We start from the raw sequence: 21283 nt of genomic DNA, 5'->3' as shown, positions 1-21283 counted from the left end.
TGGGCTAGTAAATGTTTTAACAATCAGCTCTCTGAAAAGAGAACACACTTCTCAACTTAATCTATATCATCAACATTTTCCCCATCACTTCCTTACAGACAATCGACAAAACAATAAATCAAGCCCTGATCTGTAGTGTTTGCAGATTTCTGAGATGTAAATGTTCACATTGAAAATTTAACAATGGGCTCTCATTGGTTAAAAAAAAAAAACCCAGCTCCATGCACCTCTGCATTAAACCCTCTCCTTCCCCTCACTTTCTCCACCCATTGGCCAGGCATTGACAGGCTAGATGCTAAGGGCTCTATCTCTTTCTCTCCTGTCTGTCTCTTACTCTTCTGCTGTATGACTTGGATAAAGGCATTCATCTTTGTGCTCCTCAAAAAGGGAATCCCTGAACTAACCCTGCTGGCTCCAGAAAGCATGTGAGCCCAATGAAGGACATCTGTAAGGTCTCTAGGGATCAAGGGAGATGATGTGAAAGGATGACATATCATTCTGAGCATCCTCCATTGCCAGCTAGAAAGGGATTGATTCAGTTAGAGGAGCCCTAAAAATGTCCATTCACCAGGAAATAGAGGGGTTAATTGTTTATAGCATACCATGTCTTAGATACTGCATTTCACAGCTGGCCTATGATAAGATAAGAGGACCTGACTTGGGTTATAAATAGTATTCAGGGTATAACACCAGAGTAACTTTCTCCACCACTATCACTCCCCATCTCCGGTCCCCATCAAAACCCCAGAACTGAGTTCAACGTGAAGGTCAAAATGTGCATGCTCATCTTGGCTCTGGTTGCAATCACTGGTGCCTGGGGTAAGTTGGGACCAAATTAGGTCTGTATCTTGCTTTGAGTTTGTTTAATTTATTGAACTGAGATCTGGCAGGCTGAAATCCTTTGCTATTTGGGGTCAAGGAACAGGGGCAGAGACAGGGCTTGGAATAGACTACAGAATCAACTTTGGCAACCTTCCTTCTCTACTTTAAACCTCCCCATGATATGTAGAAATCAGAAAAAAGGCTAAGGGTGACATAATATCCTTTCACACCAATCTCCCGAGTACCTTGAAAACTCAGTTTGATTTGGTAAACCTTGCCTAGGCAGGTAAAGATGATCCTCTGATTTCCTCTTTTAAAACTTTGCGGTATTAAACATCTGCTCTGCAATGAAATTTATTTAGATCTCTATAAAGTATTATAATTCATTCAATATTCACCTATCAAACTATCTGCCAGGCAACTACAATTTGCAAATGCTGTGTGGTATAGAAAGATGAATAAAAAACAGCACCTACCCTCAAGGAATTTATAGCCTAGAAGGGAGAAATAAGACATTATACAAATAAATAGCAAATAAGGAAAGATGCAGTAAGTGCCTAAGATAGGTATGTGGTGATATGTGAGTTCTGAGGAAAAACCGACCACTTTTGCTGGTGGTATCATATCAGGAAAGACTTTCTGGAGAAAATAATATTGGAACAGTGCCTTAAAGAAGGGGTGGGATTTCAACAGGAAGGGAACAGAGAGTTTTGGCAGAGAGAGCTGGTGTTGTTTGTCCTTTGTTCTTGAAGAGGACCAAGACATCAGGAAGATGATGCCATGACTTGCAGGTGAATTGGATTTAAGTGAGGAGGGGCTGTGCAAAGTCACCAGCCTCACTTCCTCCTCTGAAGCCATCTGGGTCCAGTGGCGAGATATAGATCAGGATGACTGGAGACGGTCCTCTGGCAGAGGGAGCATGGTTTAGGCAAAAGCAAAGAGGAAGGAAAGAAAGCACACATAAGGTGATAAGGCCAGATGAGGCATGGTTAGTTTCTTTTTCGTGCCTGAGGGTTACCATTAGAGTGGCACAAAAGAAATTCATAAAAGCCATAGTTCATGTGCTGGGATATCGAGAAGAGATGTGTTTTCATTACTGACCATCCACATTGAAAGGATGGACAGGATTCTTAACCTCATTGACCCATCCCCTGGTGAAGGGAAGAAGGTGTGGTAAGTGTAGGTATAGGAGACCATGAAGTGAAGTGTGAGTAGCCATGGGAAAGAAGCATACTCCCTAATGTCAGTGCCCTCATGCAAAGCTCTATTTGTCCTGTGCTAGGACTTCACGCAAATGTCAGAAGAGCCTAGATACTTGCAGCATGAAATGGGGTGAGTTTAAGTGACGTTCTGACTGCTGCACCAGCTTGGCGGGCAGGTCTGTTCTAAAAATTACCTTGCTGCACATGGTTGAAATGGAAGAGGGAAGAAGGAGAAAATGATGGGGAAAGGGGAAGGATTTTCTAATTGTTCCTCCATAACTTGCTAGGAATGGGACTGGGAAGAGATAGTGCTACTGTGAGTAATTCTCCCATTTCTTTTACTGGTCTCTCCAAAAGGGATAGCTGTTCTCTAATACAGAGCATTACAGAAATCTTCATTCAGCTTAAAGCTGAAAGAAGACTTTTGGGACACCTCGTACAATCATAATTATAATAATAATAACTAGCATTTACAGAGTGCTTACTGTGTGTCAAGCACTGTACAAATATTATCTCAATTGATCCTCACAACAATACTAGGAGGTAGTATGATAAGTATGGCGGTCTTGGCTCTGGCTGCCATCACTGGTGACTGGGAAAAACTGGGACCAAGTTGGAACTGTATCTTGTGAGGTTTGCTGAATTTGTTCAACTGGAATGGGCAGGCTAAAATCCTGGGCAGGAGCAGGGCTTGGAGCAAGCAAGAGAGCCAACTTTGGCACCCTTCCTCTACTCTAAGCCTCCTCATTATATATAGAAATCAGACTATCAGGCAGGGAGGTGCTATTATTATCCTCATTTTACAGTTGAGGAAACTGAGGCAAACAGGTTAAGGGACTTGCCCAGGGTCACATAACTAGTGTCTGTGACTGGATGTGAATTCATGTCTTCCTGACTCTAGGCCCAGCACTCTATCCATGGCACCACTTAGTTGCCACCTAGTTACCTTCTATAAGGCAAGTGTGTGCCTGTTCTCCCAAACCCTCTACCCCAAGCGGCAAAAAATATTCTAGGGGTGGCTAGGTGGCGCAGTGGACAGAGCACCGGCCCTGAAGTCAGGAGGACCTGAGTTCAAATGCGGCCTCAGACCAAATGCTTGACACTTACTAGCTGTGTGACCCTGGGCAAGTCACTTAACCCCAATTGCCTAAAAAAAAAAAATCGTGGGCAGGAGCAGGGCTTGGACCCAGCACATAACCCAGGGTTATGTGACCCTGGGCAAGTCCCTTAACCTGTTTGCCTCAGTTTCCTCAACTGTAAAATGAGGATAATAATAGCACTTCCCTGCCTGATAGTCTGATTTCTATATATAATGAGGAGGCTTAGAGTAGAGGAAGGGTGCCAAAGTTGGCTCTCTTGCTTGCTCCAAGCCCTGCTCCTGCCCAGGATTTTAGAATAAGACTGACTTCTGGAATTTTTAGCATAGGAAAGAGACCTTAGAGGTTACCTTGTTCAACCTCTGCCTTAAGCATGAATCCCCTCTGAACCAGTTCTAACAAGATCATGCAGATTTTTCCCCCATTTCTATATTGTGAGGCAACTCATATTTTTAGGCAATTCTAATTGCTTGGAAGTTCTCCCTTATGATAAGCCAAAATCTGCCCTTCTATAATTCCTGGGCATGATTGAGTTATAATTTTAGCAAAGTGTTCTTGCATTTTTAAGTCAAATAGTTTGATTAAAACACTTTAAAAAAAGAATAAAGAATAAATTTGTAGCCTTTTAAAATAGAGAATGTGAGAGTCTCCTTCCTGTGAAGTAGATAGTAAAGGCTCTTTACCGCTATGTGGTCAGGGGAACTCACAAGTGGCCAAAATAAACCTTCAGGGACCCCTCTGCCATCATACCATTATCCCATTTTGTGTTCTCTGGTGACAGAAATACCTCACTGGGGCAAAGGGAAAAATAGTTTTGAAGACACAAGGGTATAGATAAGGCCCATGCCACTGGACCATAACTAAGAATGTTATTATCTGGGACAAAAAGAATTGAGCTGGGGGTGGGAGTGGGAAAGGATGAGCAAGGGTAGGCAGAAGCAAAGAGGACAGCCCAACCACAGGTACAACCATGCTAGTATAAGGTAAAGTCTGACCCTTACTTATATCCATGGGAGTTGGCAGGAATGCAGGCCTCATGATGGCATCATGTTTTGACATGGCAATAAGATCCTGGGATATGGTAGGTAGGGGCTGGTGGCAGACCATGGGTAGAGGTGTGAGTAGCCACAGGGAGGAAATATACCCCCTGGATAACAGCACCTTCAGACAAAGCCTTAGTTACCCTGAGCTTATGGCTTTGAACACCACATGGTAAGCAGGCAGCAAATAAGCGCAGCTACTAGCACAGGGCAGCTAGGTGGTGCTGTGGACAGAGCAACAGGCTTGGAGATGGGAAAATCTGAGTTCAAACCGGCCTCAGACACTTACTAGCTGTGCAACCCTGGGTAAGTCACTTAACTGCTATCTGCCTCCATTCCTCATCTATAAAAATGGGGATACACTGGAGAAGGAAATGACAAACTACTTCAGTATCTTTCCTAAGAAAACCCCATGGAGTCCATGGGGTCACAAAGAGTTGGACAGGACTGAACAACAACAAAGTAGCATATAATGGAATGGGCTAAAGTGACATTCTGCCTGTGGTACCAAAATGTCCCTCTCTAAGCTTAAAAATTCTGTTGAGTACCAGAGAGAGCCAATGTCACACACCCCACACGTACACACACACACACACACACACACACACACACACACACACACACAAGTACATTCCCCAGAGAACCTTTAGGTATTTAGTGTACTACTTGTAATTTGAAGTTTTCACCCAGAGGCTGCTGAAGGGAGAGATTTCACACGTCTGGCCTGCAGTTGGACAATGACCCCCAAGATCCCCACTAACTCTGAAATTCTAAGATTTGTCTTGTGCCCTGGGAACAAGCTATACTTTTTCCAGAACGGAAATGACATTAGATCCTGGCTACTATCTCCAAAAGCCTGACATTATTGGAATTTACCCACCTTTTCTCTCAAGGTCCCAACCTGTTCAACTCAAGGCCCTGGGATATCCCCGAAACCAAATAGACCCAGAAGCATCTTGCAGTGGGACATCCCAGCACAGAATCCAACTTCACTCCAAATTAGTCCCTGGGCTATATTGTGGGTGAGGCAGAGTCTTCTTTACGTACTAGGGTTCATTCCTTAATTCTTTCAATTAATAGTTACTGAATCCTCACCATGTACAAGGTCCATGACAGATTTTAGTGTCAACTGGAAAGTTGGCTCTTATCATATTGAATTTTGTGTAGTTTACACAGGGTATGTTTACAGTTTACAGAGGGCAGCAATAAAAACCCATGAATCATCTTGTTTATCTGTTTCATCTTAACTAACTTTATCATGTATTGCAGGAGAGTCAGTGAAGGCAAAAGAAGTGGTTTTTCAGAGAATGGTAAGAAGGGTGAATCTATGCTTCTCTTCTAGTTCAATCAATCAAAAAAATCAATAAACATTTATTAAGTACCTACTATGTACTGGGCACGGGCTAAGCATGGGGGATACAAAAAGAGTCAAAAGACTGTCCCTGCCTTCAAGGAGTTTATAATCTAATGGGGAGAGACAACATGCAAACAAATATAGACAAAGCAAACAATATACAGGATAAATAGGAAATAATTTATAGAGGGAAGGCACTTGAATTAAGAGGGGCTGGGAAAGGCTTCCTGTAAAATAAGGGATTTTAGTTGGGACTTGTAGGAAGCTACTTTTTTCTCCGTGATGCCTGAGTGCTTGCACTTGAAGTTGAACTCAGACCTAGACCCAAGTGAGGTTTTCTTTGTTTTCCCTTATTAAATAAAGCAGCACCCTAGAGTTACTGGGGGAGTACTCACTTCCATCCCGCCATCACTTGGTAAAAACTGAGCCTAGGTATGTCTGGGTCTATAATTTGGTCCAATCTGCAACCAAGTGAGTACTGTTCCTCTTTCTCCCTAAAGTCAGAGAGGAAGAGTTATGAGCAAGGTGCTTGGTAAATCATAAATGTCATTTATATATGGAATGTAGTCTTATAATTTACAGAGAACTATTGGCCTCCCTTAGGCAGTTAGGTGGTACAATGGATAAACCACTGGGCCTGAAGTCAAGAAGGTCTGAGCCAAATTTGGGCCTCAGATACTAGCTGTGTGTCTCTGGGCAAGTCACTTAACCTCTGTTGCCCTTAATCCACTGGAGAAGGAAATGGCAAACCACTCCAGTGTCTTTGCCAAGAAAACACCATGGACAGTATTGGTGTGTTATGGTCCATAGAGGTCACAAAGAGTCAGAAATGACTGAACAATAACCCTTCCTCTCAATTTCTCTCTCTCTCTCCCTTTTTCTCTCTCTCCCCGTCTTCCTTTCTTTTTTCCTCTTTCTCTCTCCTTTCATTTTGCTGTCCAATGATTAGCCACCATGACTAGTAATCTAGCTCTGTCGCATTTTTGTGTAGGGTTACATACATCAAGAAAAGGGGAAAGAGGTTAAGAGGATCTCTTAGTCAGGGTAGGAAGCCTGTATTCCTTTTTCCTCATAATGATTGGATTTACATTGAACAAAGTGTAGTGAAATTAGTGGCTTGTTTTAGATAATGCACATAGACTATAGAGTTCATGCCAAAGCAGTAAACTTTGGTGCCCCAAATTAATCTTTATTGCCTATGACTGTTTATTAGAGGAGAGAGAGAGAGAGAGAGAGCACCCTGTATAGACTATTAATATCTCTTGTATTCTTACTCATAGAATTACAGACCTCTGAGAGCACATAGTCTATCCTTTAGTAAAATATCGATCCTGTCTACTACATCTAGGAATTGGCTAAAGCCAGGTCTTACAAGCTGGTGAGAGTCAACTGTCAAATGTGCGAAAATTTACACCTTGGGAATTGGGAAAAGCTACAAATCAGGGCTTAATTATTGTTTGTTGATTGTCTAGGCTTAAGAAAGTTTTGGTGAAAATGTTAATAATACATACTAAACTCAGAAGTGTGTTGTGAGTACATTATTTTTTCCAAGTAATATTTACCAACCCATTCCTGGCTATATCCCTGACAAGGTCTCATCCAATCTCTGTTTGAAGACCCCCACTGACAGAGAGTACCACTTAGGCAGTTCACTCCATTTTTGTACAGTTGCAATCATTAGGAATAAATCAATCCACCAACAAGCATTTCTTAAACATTTACTGTGTACCATGCACAGTAGTGACTCTGCAATTGCCTGGAGGTGGCTCAGTGGATGGAGCACTGAACCTGGAGTCAGGAAGACCTGAGTTAAAATCTAGCCTCAGATTCTTACTAGCTTTGTAACTTTGGGCACATCATTTAATCCCATTTGCCTCAGTTTCCTCATCTGTAAAATGAGCTGGAGGAGGAAATGGCAAATCATTCCAGTATCTTTGTCAAGAAAACCCCAAATGGGGTCAATGAAGAGTCAGATATGACTAAAACAACCGAACAACAATTACTTGAGTCACAGTGAAGAGTCCACATACATGTGCGTGTATACACACATGCACATATACATGTATATGCACATGTGTATATTATATATTACATGTGTGTGCACATGCGTGCACATACATACATATACACAGATATATGTATCCACAGATATATTCACAACCCAACAGCCACCATCTTGTTTCAGGCTGACCCTAGGCCACTTGGTTTCAGTTTTTAGAATTATTCTTCCTTCAGGAGACCTTCAATGTAATTTGAAAGAATGAGGGCCACTGGATTTCCATGTATATACAACATTCTCCCAAAGAGAATACAGTAAGTGTGCTAGGTTCATGGAGCATGGAGACGTCTGGTAACTCAAGTGGCTAGTGTTGTCTTGTCAATATGCTACATCCTTCTCAAGAAGGGAGAAAAAAGAGAGGGGACTCAAGGAAGAAGATTTGTTCAGCCTCAAGGGTCTTGATTATTTCAGTGAGACCAGCGAAAGGGGGACCAATTAGCATCTTTTAAAATATTTATTAAAAATAATTATGCTTTACATATTTTAACATGTATTTTTTTAAATTTGAGTTCCCAGTTCTCTCCCTCCTTTCAATCCCTCCCTCATCCATTGAGAAGGCAAGCAACGTAGTACCAATTATCCGTGTGAAGTCACAATTAGCATCTTTTTTGATGTGTCCTATAAATGCTTCTCCAAGGAATAAGCCTGAGATCCCACTAGAATGTGATTTTAGAGAATCATAGGCCCTCAGAGTCTGACAGAGTCAAAAAGGGTCATCTAAGTCCATACTCATTAACCAATAAATGAATCCCTTCTACAATATCCCAGACAAGTGGCGTTCAGCCTCTGCTGAAGGCACATTCCAGACATAAACACTTTCTAGACTCGGTGCACACACACCCAAAAATCTCTACAAGTCACCATATAGTCCTTCTTACCGTGAGAACCTGAACTACTTTAAAACAAATTGGAATAATCTACTCAGCCTTCTATGAAGGATTCTAGAAAGAAAGGGTTCAGAAAGAGAAGTACCAATAAACATAACTCATTGCTAGGAACTTACAATTCTATATCCCTCAAGAAGGATAATGAGTTTCCAGTCATTAGAGGATTGGAAAGGGAAAGGAAGAGAAACATACCTCTGAATCAATTAGAAAAGGCCTAAAATCTGGTGACATTTTAATTAAATTTAATTTTTATTTTAAAATTTACTTAAATTTAATTTTAATTAAACAACATATCCAGAGTCATCTAGCTATAAGGGGAATAAGTACCAGTCCTCCAGCTACCAGTACTAAATATGCATAATCCAATTTAAGTTATTGCAAACAAGCAAGACCCCTCTCAATGGTCCCACTCCATCCTCACCTCTGTTTTCACAGTAAATATCCTAAGATAATGGTACACTACCTCCACTCAAGCCCTCCTCAGCTACCTCAAGATAACTTTGGGGTCTCAAATTATCTACATTGATAATCACCATTTATCAAACAAACCAGAGCTAAATATTCCTTCTGTCCTTGCACCCTTTACTCATCACCATGGTATGTAGGTAATCACAGAGCACAAACTCTGGTGGGTCCTACAAAGCTAGACAGTCTTTGTGTAGAGGCCTGGTCTGTTAAATTCTGTATCTGTTTTTTATTCAGTAAATCACAGTGGTTTCCTATCAATCAATAAACATTTATCAAGTGCCTACTATGTGTTAAGCATATAGTAGGAGCACCTCCTATAACCTAACATCCTCTGCTTGGCTTTCAAAGATCTTCTTAACCTGGCCCCTTCCTACCATACCTTACACCTTATTCCCCTCCACATACTCTGCAGTCCAGTGAGGCTGGTCTCCTGACTGCTTCTCACTTATGATGGTCTTGTCTCCTCCTCCTGGCTCATCTGGCTTTCTTCAGGTCTCAGCTTAAGTCTTACCTTCTGAAAGACATGTTTCCTAATCCCTTTTAATGCTTTTCTTTGTTGATTACCTCTAATGTATAAAGTATATATCTTATTTGTACATAGCTAATGATGGCCAATAATAATAGCTAATATTTATATTTGTTGTTCAGTTGTGTCTAACTCTTTGTGACCCCATGTGCCATTATGTCTTGGCAAAATACTGGCATGATTTGTCATTTCCTTCTCCAGTGGATTAAGGCAAAAAAAGGTTAAGTGACTTGCCCAAGGTGACATAACTAATAAATGTCTGAGGATGAATCTTCTTGACTCCAGGCTCAGGGCATTATCTACTGCGCCACCTAGCTGCCTAGTTACTGTTATATTCTCTCCCCAATTAGACTGTGAGCTCCTTAAGAGCCGAAATTGTTTTGTTTTGTTTTTTAATTTTTTTTTTGCCTGCCTTTGTATCTTAGCACTTAGCAAAGTGCCTGGCATATGTGCCAATGGGTAAGCATTTAATAAATATTTGTTGATTTGACTCGACTTGACTTTTCTGTTTTTTGAGATTCAAGTCTAAGGAGACTCATCAAAAAAGTGGGACAATTTTTTTTTAAATCAAAGCAACTCATAAAACTGTCTCCTAAGGCATGAGGGGGATTACAATCTACAATGTGGGTGATAGCCACAAAGATGAATCAAAAATTTTTGAAGCTGAAGTAATAGAACCATTACCATAATCTTAGACTAGCTTCCCACATTTGGGCTCTATCTCACTAAAGCTATCTCTGTAAGGGCCAGTCACCCAGTACTGCTGATTTGGCAGGAACTGGCAACGAGAATGAAAATTTTAACATGAAATCGAGAAAGTGGGTATCTATCTGAGGATTGATTCTATCTCAAAAGAGACAGTGTTCACAGTTTATGGGTTTGCCCCTCTCTTAAGCATTCCAGAGAATATGGGGGGTAAAGTCTTTTCCTGAAAACTAGTTGAACAATTATCAAGAAGTTTTTCCACAAAGTTCTTTTCAAAGAGGCTTAAACGCCAGTGAAAATAATGAATTTTTCTCTCTGAATTACATGTACGTCTTTCCTCAGCCACTCTGTGAACACATGGGGGAAATCCCACCGTGCCCCAAGACGTACCAACCTGTCTGTGGAACCAATGAGAAGACCTATAACAATGAATGCCAACTGTGTATTGCAAGAATGTAGGTTCACTTTCTAATTTTACATTGAACTGAGCCTTTTGGTACTGCTCCATAATCCACATCAGTGGTATCAAATTCAAATCACAATGAGGGCTACTAAACAGTACATAAGTATTGCTGCTGGCTTCATACTAACTTAGAGAACCATATATGTTCTATTGCATATCTATTTTATTTTATTAAGTATTTCCCAATTCCATTTTAACTTGGTTTTAGCCTCACTCTGGAGAGTTGTTCAGGCTGTGTTTTTGACACTTCTGCTCCATACCATACCCAGCCACATCCAGTCCAAGGGGAAAAGCCATCTCCTTACACCCACATTTCACTTGTTCCTTGCCACAGGAACCATTCTGTTCAAAACACTGTGACCTAAGTAGGAATAGTTAGGTGGTGCAGTGGATAGAGCACTGGCCTTGAAATCAGGAGAACCTGAATTCAAATCTGACCTCCAACTCTTACTAGCTGTGTGATAGTGGGCAGGTCTTAACCCTGATTGAATCAGGAGTTTGGATTACTGTATATGCTTTCTAAGATACAGATTCCCTTGGGCCTGTTTCTTCATCTTTAAATTGAGAGGTTGTGGGGCAGCTAGGTGGTGTAGTGGATAAAGCACTGGCCCTGAAGTCAGGAGGACCTGAGTTCAAATCTGGCCTCAGACCAAACACTTGACACTTACTAGCTGTGTGACCCTGGGCAAGTCGCTTAACCCCAATGACCTTAATAAAAAAAAAATTGACATGTTGGACTTTTTTGTTGTTTTTCAGTTGTGTCCAACACTTCATGACCCCATTTGGGGTTTTCTTGGCAAAGATATTGGAGTGGTTTGCCATTTCCTTCTCCAGCTTATTTTTCAGATGAGGAAACTGAGGCAAACAGGGTCAGGTGACTTGTCCAAGGTCACACAGCTAGTAAGTCTCTGAGGTTAGATTCAAACTCAGGAAAATGAATCTTCCTAACTCCAGGCCTGGCACTCTATCCACAGAGCCGCTTAAGAGAGGTTGAACTAGAAGATTTCAAATGTCCCTTCCAGCTCTAAATCTATCTTACCTTCTTCTTTCCATTATACTCATGTTGTATAACATCATCATCAACAACTACAACAACAAACAAACAAAACCCAAGTATTTGGGAGAAAAAGTTGACCACAGAGGAGACATTTAAGCTCTTCCGATTTTCCCCCTCTTCAGCCCCTTCCCTTCACCCCAACCTTCCCAACTGGCTGATAATCTTGGGTCTTCTTCAACAGAATGTACTGATAGCTTCCTATAGTACAGTAAGTCCTGAGACAAAGAAACTAACAAGCCCTCCCCTTGCAGAGATGGACTTACTGAATTTAAAAGAAATACAGGCAGATCTGCCATGACAAGATACAGTCGTTCCCCAAAAAGCATCACATTGTGCAAAATCGCACAATAAAAACTACAGAGCTTATGAGGAAAATGAAGTTAGGGGCACAATGTTCAAAAACTTCTTCAGTGACATGTAAAAAAGAAACAGAGACCTAATTAAAACAGCAGTTTTTTTACAGGTTAAATGGTTAAGACATATATGAATACTACAATAAGTAGTGGCGGGCTTACCCCGCTACTGCTGCACGGATGTGGCCTCAAACCTAAGCAGAAGGTGGTGGTAGAAATGGGAGTGGCCAGGCTCAGTCCTCCTCCACTCACAGATCCTGCTTCACCAGAAGATATATGAAAATGTGGCACTTTACCTCCCAAAGACCTGAAGTTTGATTGTGAAGGGTTGTAGTTTTCCACCTTCCCGCTATTTCTCTTGAAGAAATTATGCAGAAGCCAACTCATAATTCAAGTTATGCTCGGAAAGTTCTCTAATAGATTAATGGCATTGGAACAAATTCAGAACAAATTCGTGTTACAGCTGAACTGCCTGTACTCTAATCCTATGCAGAAAAAGGCCATAGGTCTATCCTCCCTTCAGGATTCCTCTGATCTCAGGTTCTGGGCCAATCCCAAACCCTTCTGGCTGCCCGAGGTAAGGCTACTTACTGCCTTTAGAATCTAAGAGGCTTAGGTCAGGAGTCAACTCTTGGTTAGGGCTGCCTTCTCACAAGGAGAGAAGAATAAAAATAGTTGGAAGCATCTTTTCTTTCCAGAGATAGGAGATTTGGTGTGGAAAATTCCATAAACCATCAGATCTGACTGCTATGTTGGTTGGTTTTGCTTAAAGGTTTTTTTTCTTTGTGAAAAAGTAAGGCTCATCGTGGGGGGAGGGGTGGAGAAGGGTATAGCTGGAAGTAAATTTTATATAAAAACAAAAGGCATCAATGAAATTTTTTTAAAAAATAAAAATAAAATAAACCCAAAGAGTTGTAAGTAGAACAGGAAACTGAGGCAAGCCAACTCTCATGGTTTCCCAGATGTCAAAGTGATGCTCATGAAGTGTAGATCTGACCACGCAGTTCAGTAAGGTCCAGCAGCTCCCGATTACCTTCAGGATCAAATATAAAGTCCTCTGTTTGGAGTTCCAAACTACATAACCTGGACACTTCCTACCTTTCTGGTTTTCCTTACTCCCTTCCACATATTCTTCAATCTGGTGACATCGGACTCTTTGATGTTCCTTGCATACAACGTTCCATCTCTCAGCTCCTCTGGGCATTTTCACTTGTTGTATCTCCAGACCTGGAACTCTCACCCTTCCACCTCCTGGCTCTCCTGGCTTCTTTTAGGTCTCAGTTTAAGTCCCACCTTCTGCAAGAAGCTTTTCCCACTTCTCCTTAATCTTACTGCCTTCCTTCTGAGACTATCCCCAATTTGTCCTCTATATATCTTGTTTGTGCATAGTTGTTTCCAAGTTGTCCTCCCCGTTTGACTGTGAGCTTCTTGAAAGCAGGGATTGTTTTTTTGTTTTTCTTTGCACCCCCAGTACTTGGTACAATGCCTGGCACATAGGTGTTTAATAAATGCAAGTTTATTATTGATCTATTGATTAAACTTAATTGGCAAAGCAAAATCAGCATCTCTACTAATATATACTTATCATGAGTATAAAGCTAGTGAATGTTATAATATGCAATGCAATGATATAGAATCATCAGTCAATGCATAGAATATAGGAACCTTAGAGGTCATCTAGTCCATCCTCCTACCCAATACAGGAATTTCCTCTATTTATGTTTAGCATTTCAAAATCTATAATTCACTGTTACATTTCCATAAAAAACATGTGACTCATGAAGCACTGAAAAATATTACAGAGCTACAGATTCTTAATCTATTTGAAAACAATACTGTTCTCACGCTCAAGTCCTCCCCTCCTCTCTTCTGTTACCCTTTTCTCTAAGCTTGAGTTTTGCTTATTACTTTTTCTTGGTTGCTTTTATCTAATTATTTACTTCTTCCTCTCTTTTCTCTCTGTCAGGTAACAGTCAAGTAGAATTCTCCTTTCTCTCCTCTCCTTAAACTTGTTCATTAGGTTTTAAAATTTTCATTTTCTGACCTTTTTCTTTTTTAAAAAATATGTAATATTTTATTTTTCCCCAATTAAATGTTAAAACAATTTTAAAATATTTTTTTAAAAGTTTTGAGTCCCAAATTCTCTCCCTCCCTCCCTTTCCCCTCCCCTCTCCCTAAGATGGTGAGCAATCAAGTATAGGTTATACATGTGCAATCATGTAATACATTTTCCTATTAGTCATTTTGTACAAGAAGACTTGAATAAAAGAAAAAGAAAGAAAGAAAGAGAAAAAGAGCACACTTCAGTCTGTATTCAATCAATATCAGTTCTTTCTCTGGAGGCAGATAGCATGCTTCATCATTAGTCCTTTGGGATTGTCCTGGATCATTGTATAGCCAAGAATAGCTAAGTTTTTCACAATTCTTCATCATATCATGTTGCTGTTACTATATACAATGTTCTCCTGATTCTACTCACTTCACTTTGCTTTAGTTCATGTAAATCTTTCCAGGTTTTTCTGAAATCATCCTGCTTCTCATTTCTTATAGCACAATAATATTTGATTACAATCATATACCACAGCTTGTTCAGCCATTCCCCAATTGATGGACATCCCCTCAATTTCCAATTCTTAGCTACCACAAAAAGAGCTGCTATAAATATTTTTGTTGTACAAATAGGTCATTCTCTCTCTCCCTCTCTCTCTCTCTCTCTCTCTCTCTCTTTCTCTCTCTCTCTCTCTCCCTCTCTCTCTCTTTTTTTTAAATGTCTTTGGGATATAGACCTAGCAGTGATATTACTGGATCAAAGGGTATGAACAGTTTTGTAGTTCTTTGGGTATAATTCCAAATTGCTCTCCAGAATGGTTGGACTAGTTCACAACTCCACCAACAGAAATTAGTGTCCCAGTTTTGTACCTTTTTCTAAAAAGGATTTCTTTTCCTCAGTCCATTATTTATCTTCTTTTTCTATTTTAGACTTTCATTCTTTGATTAATAGTCCTCAGACTTATTTAGTCCTTTTTTAGTCTCTATTCTTCATAGAATTAAGCTTCCAAGGTACTTATTTTGGGATCTGTCTTCCAAACAATTTCTGTGTTATTGCCTTGTAGTTTTTGTTCCCCCCCCCCCTTTTTTTTGAAGGAGGCCATAGAAATAATTCTTGTAGGTGATACAGATGTTGCCCCATTGTAGAATTTTCCTATTTCCCTGATTTTTTTTCCTTATTTCCCTTAAGATCTCCCTCCTGTGTCCATGCCCCATCACCCTTCTGGTGTCAGTTCCTCCCAAGATGTCTGATTCCCCTTGAGGCAGGAGGAGAGCTTTCTAAGCACTAAATCTCTACAGATTGTACCAATTGGAAGGTCCCCAAATCCCCTTGTAGGATATCTTTTTTCTCCCATAGAAGCATTCACCAGTGATGCCCCCCCAACCACTAAAACAAAATTTCCAGCTTTCTTTTCCCCTTTTTCAACCCCTCCCTTTGCCTCCTTGCCTTCTTGCCTTGATTAGGGTACATCTCTCATTCCCCTCTATCTTCTTCTTCCCCTCTCCCTTTTTATTCACTCTCCCATTCTGTAAATTAATCCTGTCAAAAAAATTATTCACTAAGCAGGGTGCTGTGAGATTTAGTCTATGATGTTTCAAGCCTGTTCCTCCATCATCACTTCTGTTTGACTTCTGCTTTCACTTTTGCTGCCTCATGTACATTTAGAAAGAAACCTCTTAGTGGTCTTCTTTTTTGTCCTCAGTTGCTGTATTTGTTTGCCTTATTGTGTTTCTATTATCTGGAGTATTTGAGAAACAAATAATTCCTTCAGGTCCAGTTTTAATTCTAGGAATGTTTTGGACACTTTTTTCATTAAACATGTATCTATTTTCATTTACAGTTAGATTTAGATTTGCAGGGTACATCTTGCTCTTTGATACACATTCCATTCTTTCCTGTGGGTAAAGGTGGGTGCAGAACAGTCTTGTGTCACTCAGGTTTCCTTCCCTTTATATTTGAAGGTTTTTCTCCTCACTTGTAGGATTTGTTGTTTATCAGTGGAATTGTTAAATTTAACCACTATGTGTCTTGGTGTTTGTAGGTTTGTTTGTTTGTTTGTTTGTTTTCTGGAGACAATGGATGGATTCTTTCAATTGACATTTTGTTATCTGTGTTCAGAAGTCTTAGGCAGTTTCCTTGTATTATTTCTTATATTACAGGTTTTTTGAATTCTTGTGTTCTTATGGAAGACCTTATCATCTTTGTCTCTATGCATCCTGTCTTTGAGATCAATATGTTTTTCTCGTGCACAAATGATGCTTCATTTTAATTTTATAGCTTTTACTTCTCTTCTTCCATGTTGTCCTTGATTTCAATGTATTTGCACTCCCAGTCAGTTATCCTAACTTTTATTTCTTTGATGAAACTTGCCATTGTGGATTCAAGTTTTTTTATTCTGCCAATTATTTCTGCTGTGCAGGCCATAAATTCTGCTTTTACGATTCTTGTTTCTCTTTTAAACCATTCAGGAACATCTTGTTGTGCGTGCTTTCTTGGGAATCCATAGGATCCTTTGCCTGATCTGGTGTTGATTTCTTTTCCTTTGTCTTGCAATAGTTATTCTTAGATGCCTGAACTCTTTTATTTGCTTTGGAGGCCATATCTGCTTATGCTCAAGGTCTTTAGCTGAGTTTTCTTCCTCCTGAGATCTCTTGAGTATTTCTTTCCTTATTTTTTTCCCTATTGCTCATTTCTGACTCTCTCCTCTTTGATGGCAGTTTCTCAGAGGACTGGATCTCAGAGCATCTCAGCCTCTTCCCATGCTAGGCAATTCACTTTCACTGGTCTTGGTCTCTGCCCTAAGTGACTTCTGGGAGGACAGAACTGGCCCCAGTGAATGCTAGGCTCTTTCCCTCTAACATTGGATTGCCACACAGTTGCACACATGTGTCTTGCCCCCTTTCCCCTCTGTTACTTCATTCTCTGACTAAACTCTGCTGCAGCACAAAGAGCTGCCACACTGTTCTTGATGTCTGAGTAAATTTCTACTATTTGGATCTCTGAAGCATTAGAGGGAGGTGTGGGTAAGGCTGTAGAATTGAGTTCTGTTACACACCTTATATAGCCCTTCTGCTGGGAGTGTGATGGATGATGAAAAAAGGGGTGCTTAATAAGTACATTAGGGATTAAGGATTCTTCTCTGTTGTTAATACATTGACTTTTTACCTTGTTTGGGTTCTTAGCAATCTATGGCATGGTGACAGCTGAAATTGCTTCATCTCTTGTATATAATTCCTGTTTTGGAGAGATGAGATTTGAGAAGTTGTGATGACTAGAGAAAATGTCTGGTCCTCTGTCTTGTTGGTCATGTCACCCAGAACAGAGCTTCAATTTTGCTTTTATATTTGTGGGAGAATAAGAATGTATCAATACTTTAAAAGATCCATGATTTCATCAGTGTGGGCATTCCTTCCAGCAATGCAGACCCTAGTCCTTCTAGGCTTCTTTAGTAGATGGTTTTAGGAATCCCTATGACTAAAAAACACTCATTACCTGGTATGGTGTTTAAACAGGCTGGTTCCTAGATCATTATTCATTGCCAGATCTGCACTCTAAGCCTTTATAGCTTGATAGGATATCCATTGGCACATAGCCTTCATGAATTCAAGTTCATCAAAGCAACATTGGATAAAGCTATGAAAAACTCTCAGATATCAAAGGATCCTCTCAGTAACTTAGTCTTAGAGAGTGGCCTGAGGAATTGCTCAGAGAATTACCCAGGGTCACATAGTAAATGTTAGAAGCAGGATTCAAACTCTGGTTTTCCTGACTCACACTTCAGCACTCTTATCCACTATGCCATATTGCCTTTAGAGAGAGCTAGTTGTTAAAAATAGATATATTAAAGACAAAATTGCTATATTATTATAAATGTAGATAGGTAGTATGGGACCTTAGAAAAAACAGTGATTTTGGAGTAAAAGAACCTACATGCAAATTCCAACCCTGGCCTCATGTGACTATGCACAAGTCACTTCTTTGGATCTAAATTTCCTTATATAAAAAATGGGGCTGGTGGCTAGAGCACTTAGAGAATTTCTAATATTTTCCTTTTAGCTCTAAGGCTATGATTCTATGATATGATAGTCACAGTGGTGAGAAAACAGTAATCCATTTATAATTTATAATTAGTTTTTTTCTCCTTTAATTGTAGAAAAACTAAACAGGACATCCAGATTACAAAGGATGGAGTATGCTAAAGAAGAAACATTCAATAGGAGACCATGTAGACCTTTTCTAATTGCTTCAGAAATATGGTCCCTTCTCCCTTTCCTCACTAAGTACATTCTGTATAAAGAACAATAATATCAGCATGCAGAATTAACATGAGTATTGTCATTGAAACCATCAAAGGAACTTCATGAAGTTCAGAGGTTATCACAATAGGACACTACTTGCATTTCAGAATTGAGAATATACTAAGTGCTTCTTCATCAAAAGAAAGCATTTGAAGGTAAGAGTAAATTGGTTCTGGGGAGGGAAGAGACCATTTAATGGTCCCCTGAATGAATGACTGAACATGGACAAAATTGAAGACCAGAAAGACACTCCATCTCTTGTTTTTGCTTTTGCCCTGGCTGTCCACCATGCCTGGAATGACATGCCTTCTTACCTCTACCTCTTATTTTCTCTGGCTTCCTTCCTTCTTCTGGCAGGTAGGTGGCGCAGTAGGTAGAGCTCCTGCCTTGGAGTCAGGTGGACTTGAGTTCAAATCTGGCTCCAGACACTTGACACTTACTAGCTGTGTGACCTTGGACAAGTCACTTAACCCTGATTGCCTCACCAAAAAGCAAAAAAAAAAAAAAAGATTCAGTGCATATCTTACTTTCAGCTGGAGGCCTTTCCTGGTCCCCTCAGCCTCTAGCACCTTCATATGACCTTCTATCTACTCTGTCTTTATCTTACATCCAGTCATTTATCCTGTTGAGATCAAGGACTGTTTTTGTCTTTCTTTGTACCCCAGAGTCTGGTACATTGCCTGGCTATGGTGAGAATAAGTTTTAGTACCTCAGTAAGATATAAGATATATAATGTTTGCTAGTTCATTATAAATGATAATGTAGTGAAAATGTTTTATTACCTTAATAAAATAGTTTGTCAACTTAGTATAAATGATGCCATTTTGGCTTAAGCCTCCATTTTGTGTTTGAGTTGTTTTGATTAAGTTGCTTTTCTACAAGTTGTTTTTCAATAATATAAGAACTTGTGTGTTATGATGTAGTTAAAAAACATGCATATAGCTCATAAGCACATATGGACCCTCTGAAAACACATTTGAAAAAATATTATACGAAACTTTATAAGCAATTTTAAAATGTATTTTTATTTATTTTGTTAAATGTTTCTCAATTACATTAAAAAAATTTTTTAGCATTCATTTAATCTCTACCTCCCACTCTCTCCCCACCCCTTGAGAATGCAAGCAATATGATATTGTTTATCAGTAATTTTAAAGTAAACTACAAATCACATTTTGTGGTAAACATAGTTTCATAGTTAAAAATATAAAAACATACCAGAGGCCCAGAGGCCTCACTAGTACTGGTTCTTGTATTTCCTGTACTTGAGACTCGGCTAAGGCCATCTTGGCTTGAAGGCAGTGCCGACTGGTTGACAGATGTTACATAGACTTGCCAGAACACCACCCCAGAGAAAAGATGCATGACCTCCAGCTAGGGCAGAGAAGGACACTGTTGAGTCTGGTATGAAAGAAGCCCATCAGAACCTCTGAGACAGTATGTTGGTAGTTTATTCTTAGAGGGCATTGTCTGCACACTTTGATGAACAAAGTTTGGTTACATTCATTGATAAGTGTAAGTTTAATTAGTTAGCAACGCTTGCACATAGTAAACCATTTAGTAAATGCTTGTCAATTGACTTGATAGGGGGTCTTCCACTCTGTTCCAACTAGGCAAGGATGCCCCTCCCTTCAGCAGTCTGCCCTAAAATGCCAATGGAAAATGAAGTGCCCCTATGTACCTATGGGGGTCTCCTGCTAGGATAGTTACCTGGCTGCCCATGGTTAGCAATCCCTTATATATTTAGCTACTCCCTCTACCCTTTCCAGGACATTGTGACTCAGGTGGATGGCCTTTGGTCCCCTCAGCTAGGATAACCAGAAACCTTGGTCTTGGCCCTAGGGTCCCTCAAGTTTATATGCAGAGACTTGGATGGCTTAGGACTGCTAAGTGGGGGTAGGAGCTCATAGGGATTCTGAAAGCTTGAGGGGAACAGAATAGTCCTTACTGAAGATTCTGAATTTCATAGTACAGTTTTTCTAGCATTTTTACTAGTATTATTTATTTATTGAATTTATTTATTTATAGTTGTATAGTGTATGAGACCCACAGCTAAAGCCAGTTACCATTGGGTGGGGCTCAGTCCAGAGTATGGGATACAATTGCCCTTGATACAGGCTTGTCATAAGGCATGGTGGGGTTAGCAGCCTATATCCAGTCTATCAACACCACATAGGAGCCCCCATCAACATCACTCCATTTATTTCTGTGGCTACAAATTCCATTAGCTGTCCCTCTGCTTGAAAAAACAGTCTTTAAAAACCAAGTGTTTAAAAACTTGAAAAACATTATTTAAAAACCAAGAGTTCTTTTGCTAGATGCTGAATGAGCTTGGTCAATTTACTTTCATTTTTCTTGTCCTGACAATATGGCTCTCCTGGGCCATCAATTAAAACAAATCAGTCAGACAATAAATATTTATTAAATGACTGGCTCTGTGCTAAGTGCTGGGGATGCAAAAAGAGGCAAAAGACAGTCCCTGCCTTCATGGAGCTCACAATCTAGGGATGTTGTCGAAGTTTTCAAAACAGGAAAGAGAAAAGGCTTCACACCAATTCAAGAAAAGATTATTAATGAGATGGCTGGTGAATATCTTGAAAGACAAGTATCTGGCACACTTAAATGTGTCTAATGCTTGTTGATTTACTGATTGGTGATTACAAAGAATCAACATGACTTCATCAAGAACAAATAATGTCTAACTGACCTTACATCCTTTTTTGAAAAGGTTACTAAACTAGTAGATCAGCATAATCTATAGGTCTAGTTTACCTAGATTTCAGAGGAGCATTGATAAAGTTTATCATGTAATTCTTGTAGAAAAGATTGAAAAATAAAATATGAGAAATTCTACTTATATTTAGTTTTATCTCAAAAAAATTAAACTTTACTAAAATTTAAT

General features: G+C 39.8%; 1 protein-coding gene across 1 annotated transcript; it reads left to right on the top strand.

Annotated features, from left to right (window-relative positions):
* Positions 1-345: 345 nt before the first annotated feature.
* Positions 346-18282, top strand: SPINK4 (serine peptidase inhibitor, Kazal type 4). Its single transcript, XM_027874438.1, has 5 exons — positions 346-425; positions 749-819; positions 5431-5471; positions 10503-10615; positions 18237-18282. Exons 1-5 carry the CDS (start codon positions 346-348, stop codon positions 18280-18282), a joined length of 351 nt encoding a protein of 116 aa, XP_027730239.1.
* The last annotated feature ends 3001 nt before the right edge of the window (positions 18283-21283 follow it).

The sequence above is a fragment of the Vombatus ursinus genome, unplaced genomic scaffold, assembly GCF_900497805.2.
Source record: "Vombatus ursinus unplaced genomic scaffold, bare-nosed wombat genome assembly UNPS02014807.1, whole genome shotgun sequence".
Classification (NCBI taxonomy): Eukaryota; Metazoa; Chordata; class Mammalia; order Diprotodontia; family Vombatidae; genus Vombatus; species Vombatus ursinus.
The sequence above is the reverse complement of the archived record's forward strand: the minus strand, read 5'-3'. Positions and strand labels throughout refer to the sequence as shown.

Coding starts and splice junctions, on each gene's coding strand:
- SPINK4 (XM_027874438.1), top strand. CDS start 346: ATGACTTGGATAAAGGCATTCATCTTTGTGCTCCTCAAAAAGGGAATC. Junction 5,472..10,502: donor AAGTGGTTTTTCAGAGAATG/GTAAGAAGGGTG, acceptor GTCTTTCCTCAG/CCACTCTGTGAACACATGGG. Junction 10,616..18,236: donor CAACTGTGTATTGCAAGAAT/GTAGGTTCACTT, acceptor CTTTAATTGTAG/AAAAACTAAACAGGACATCC.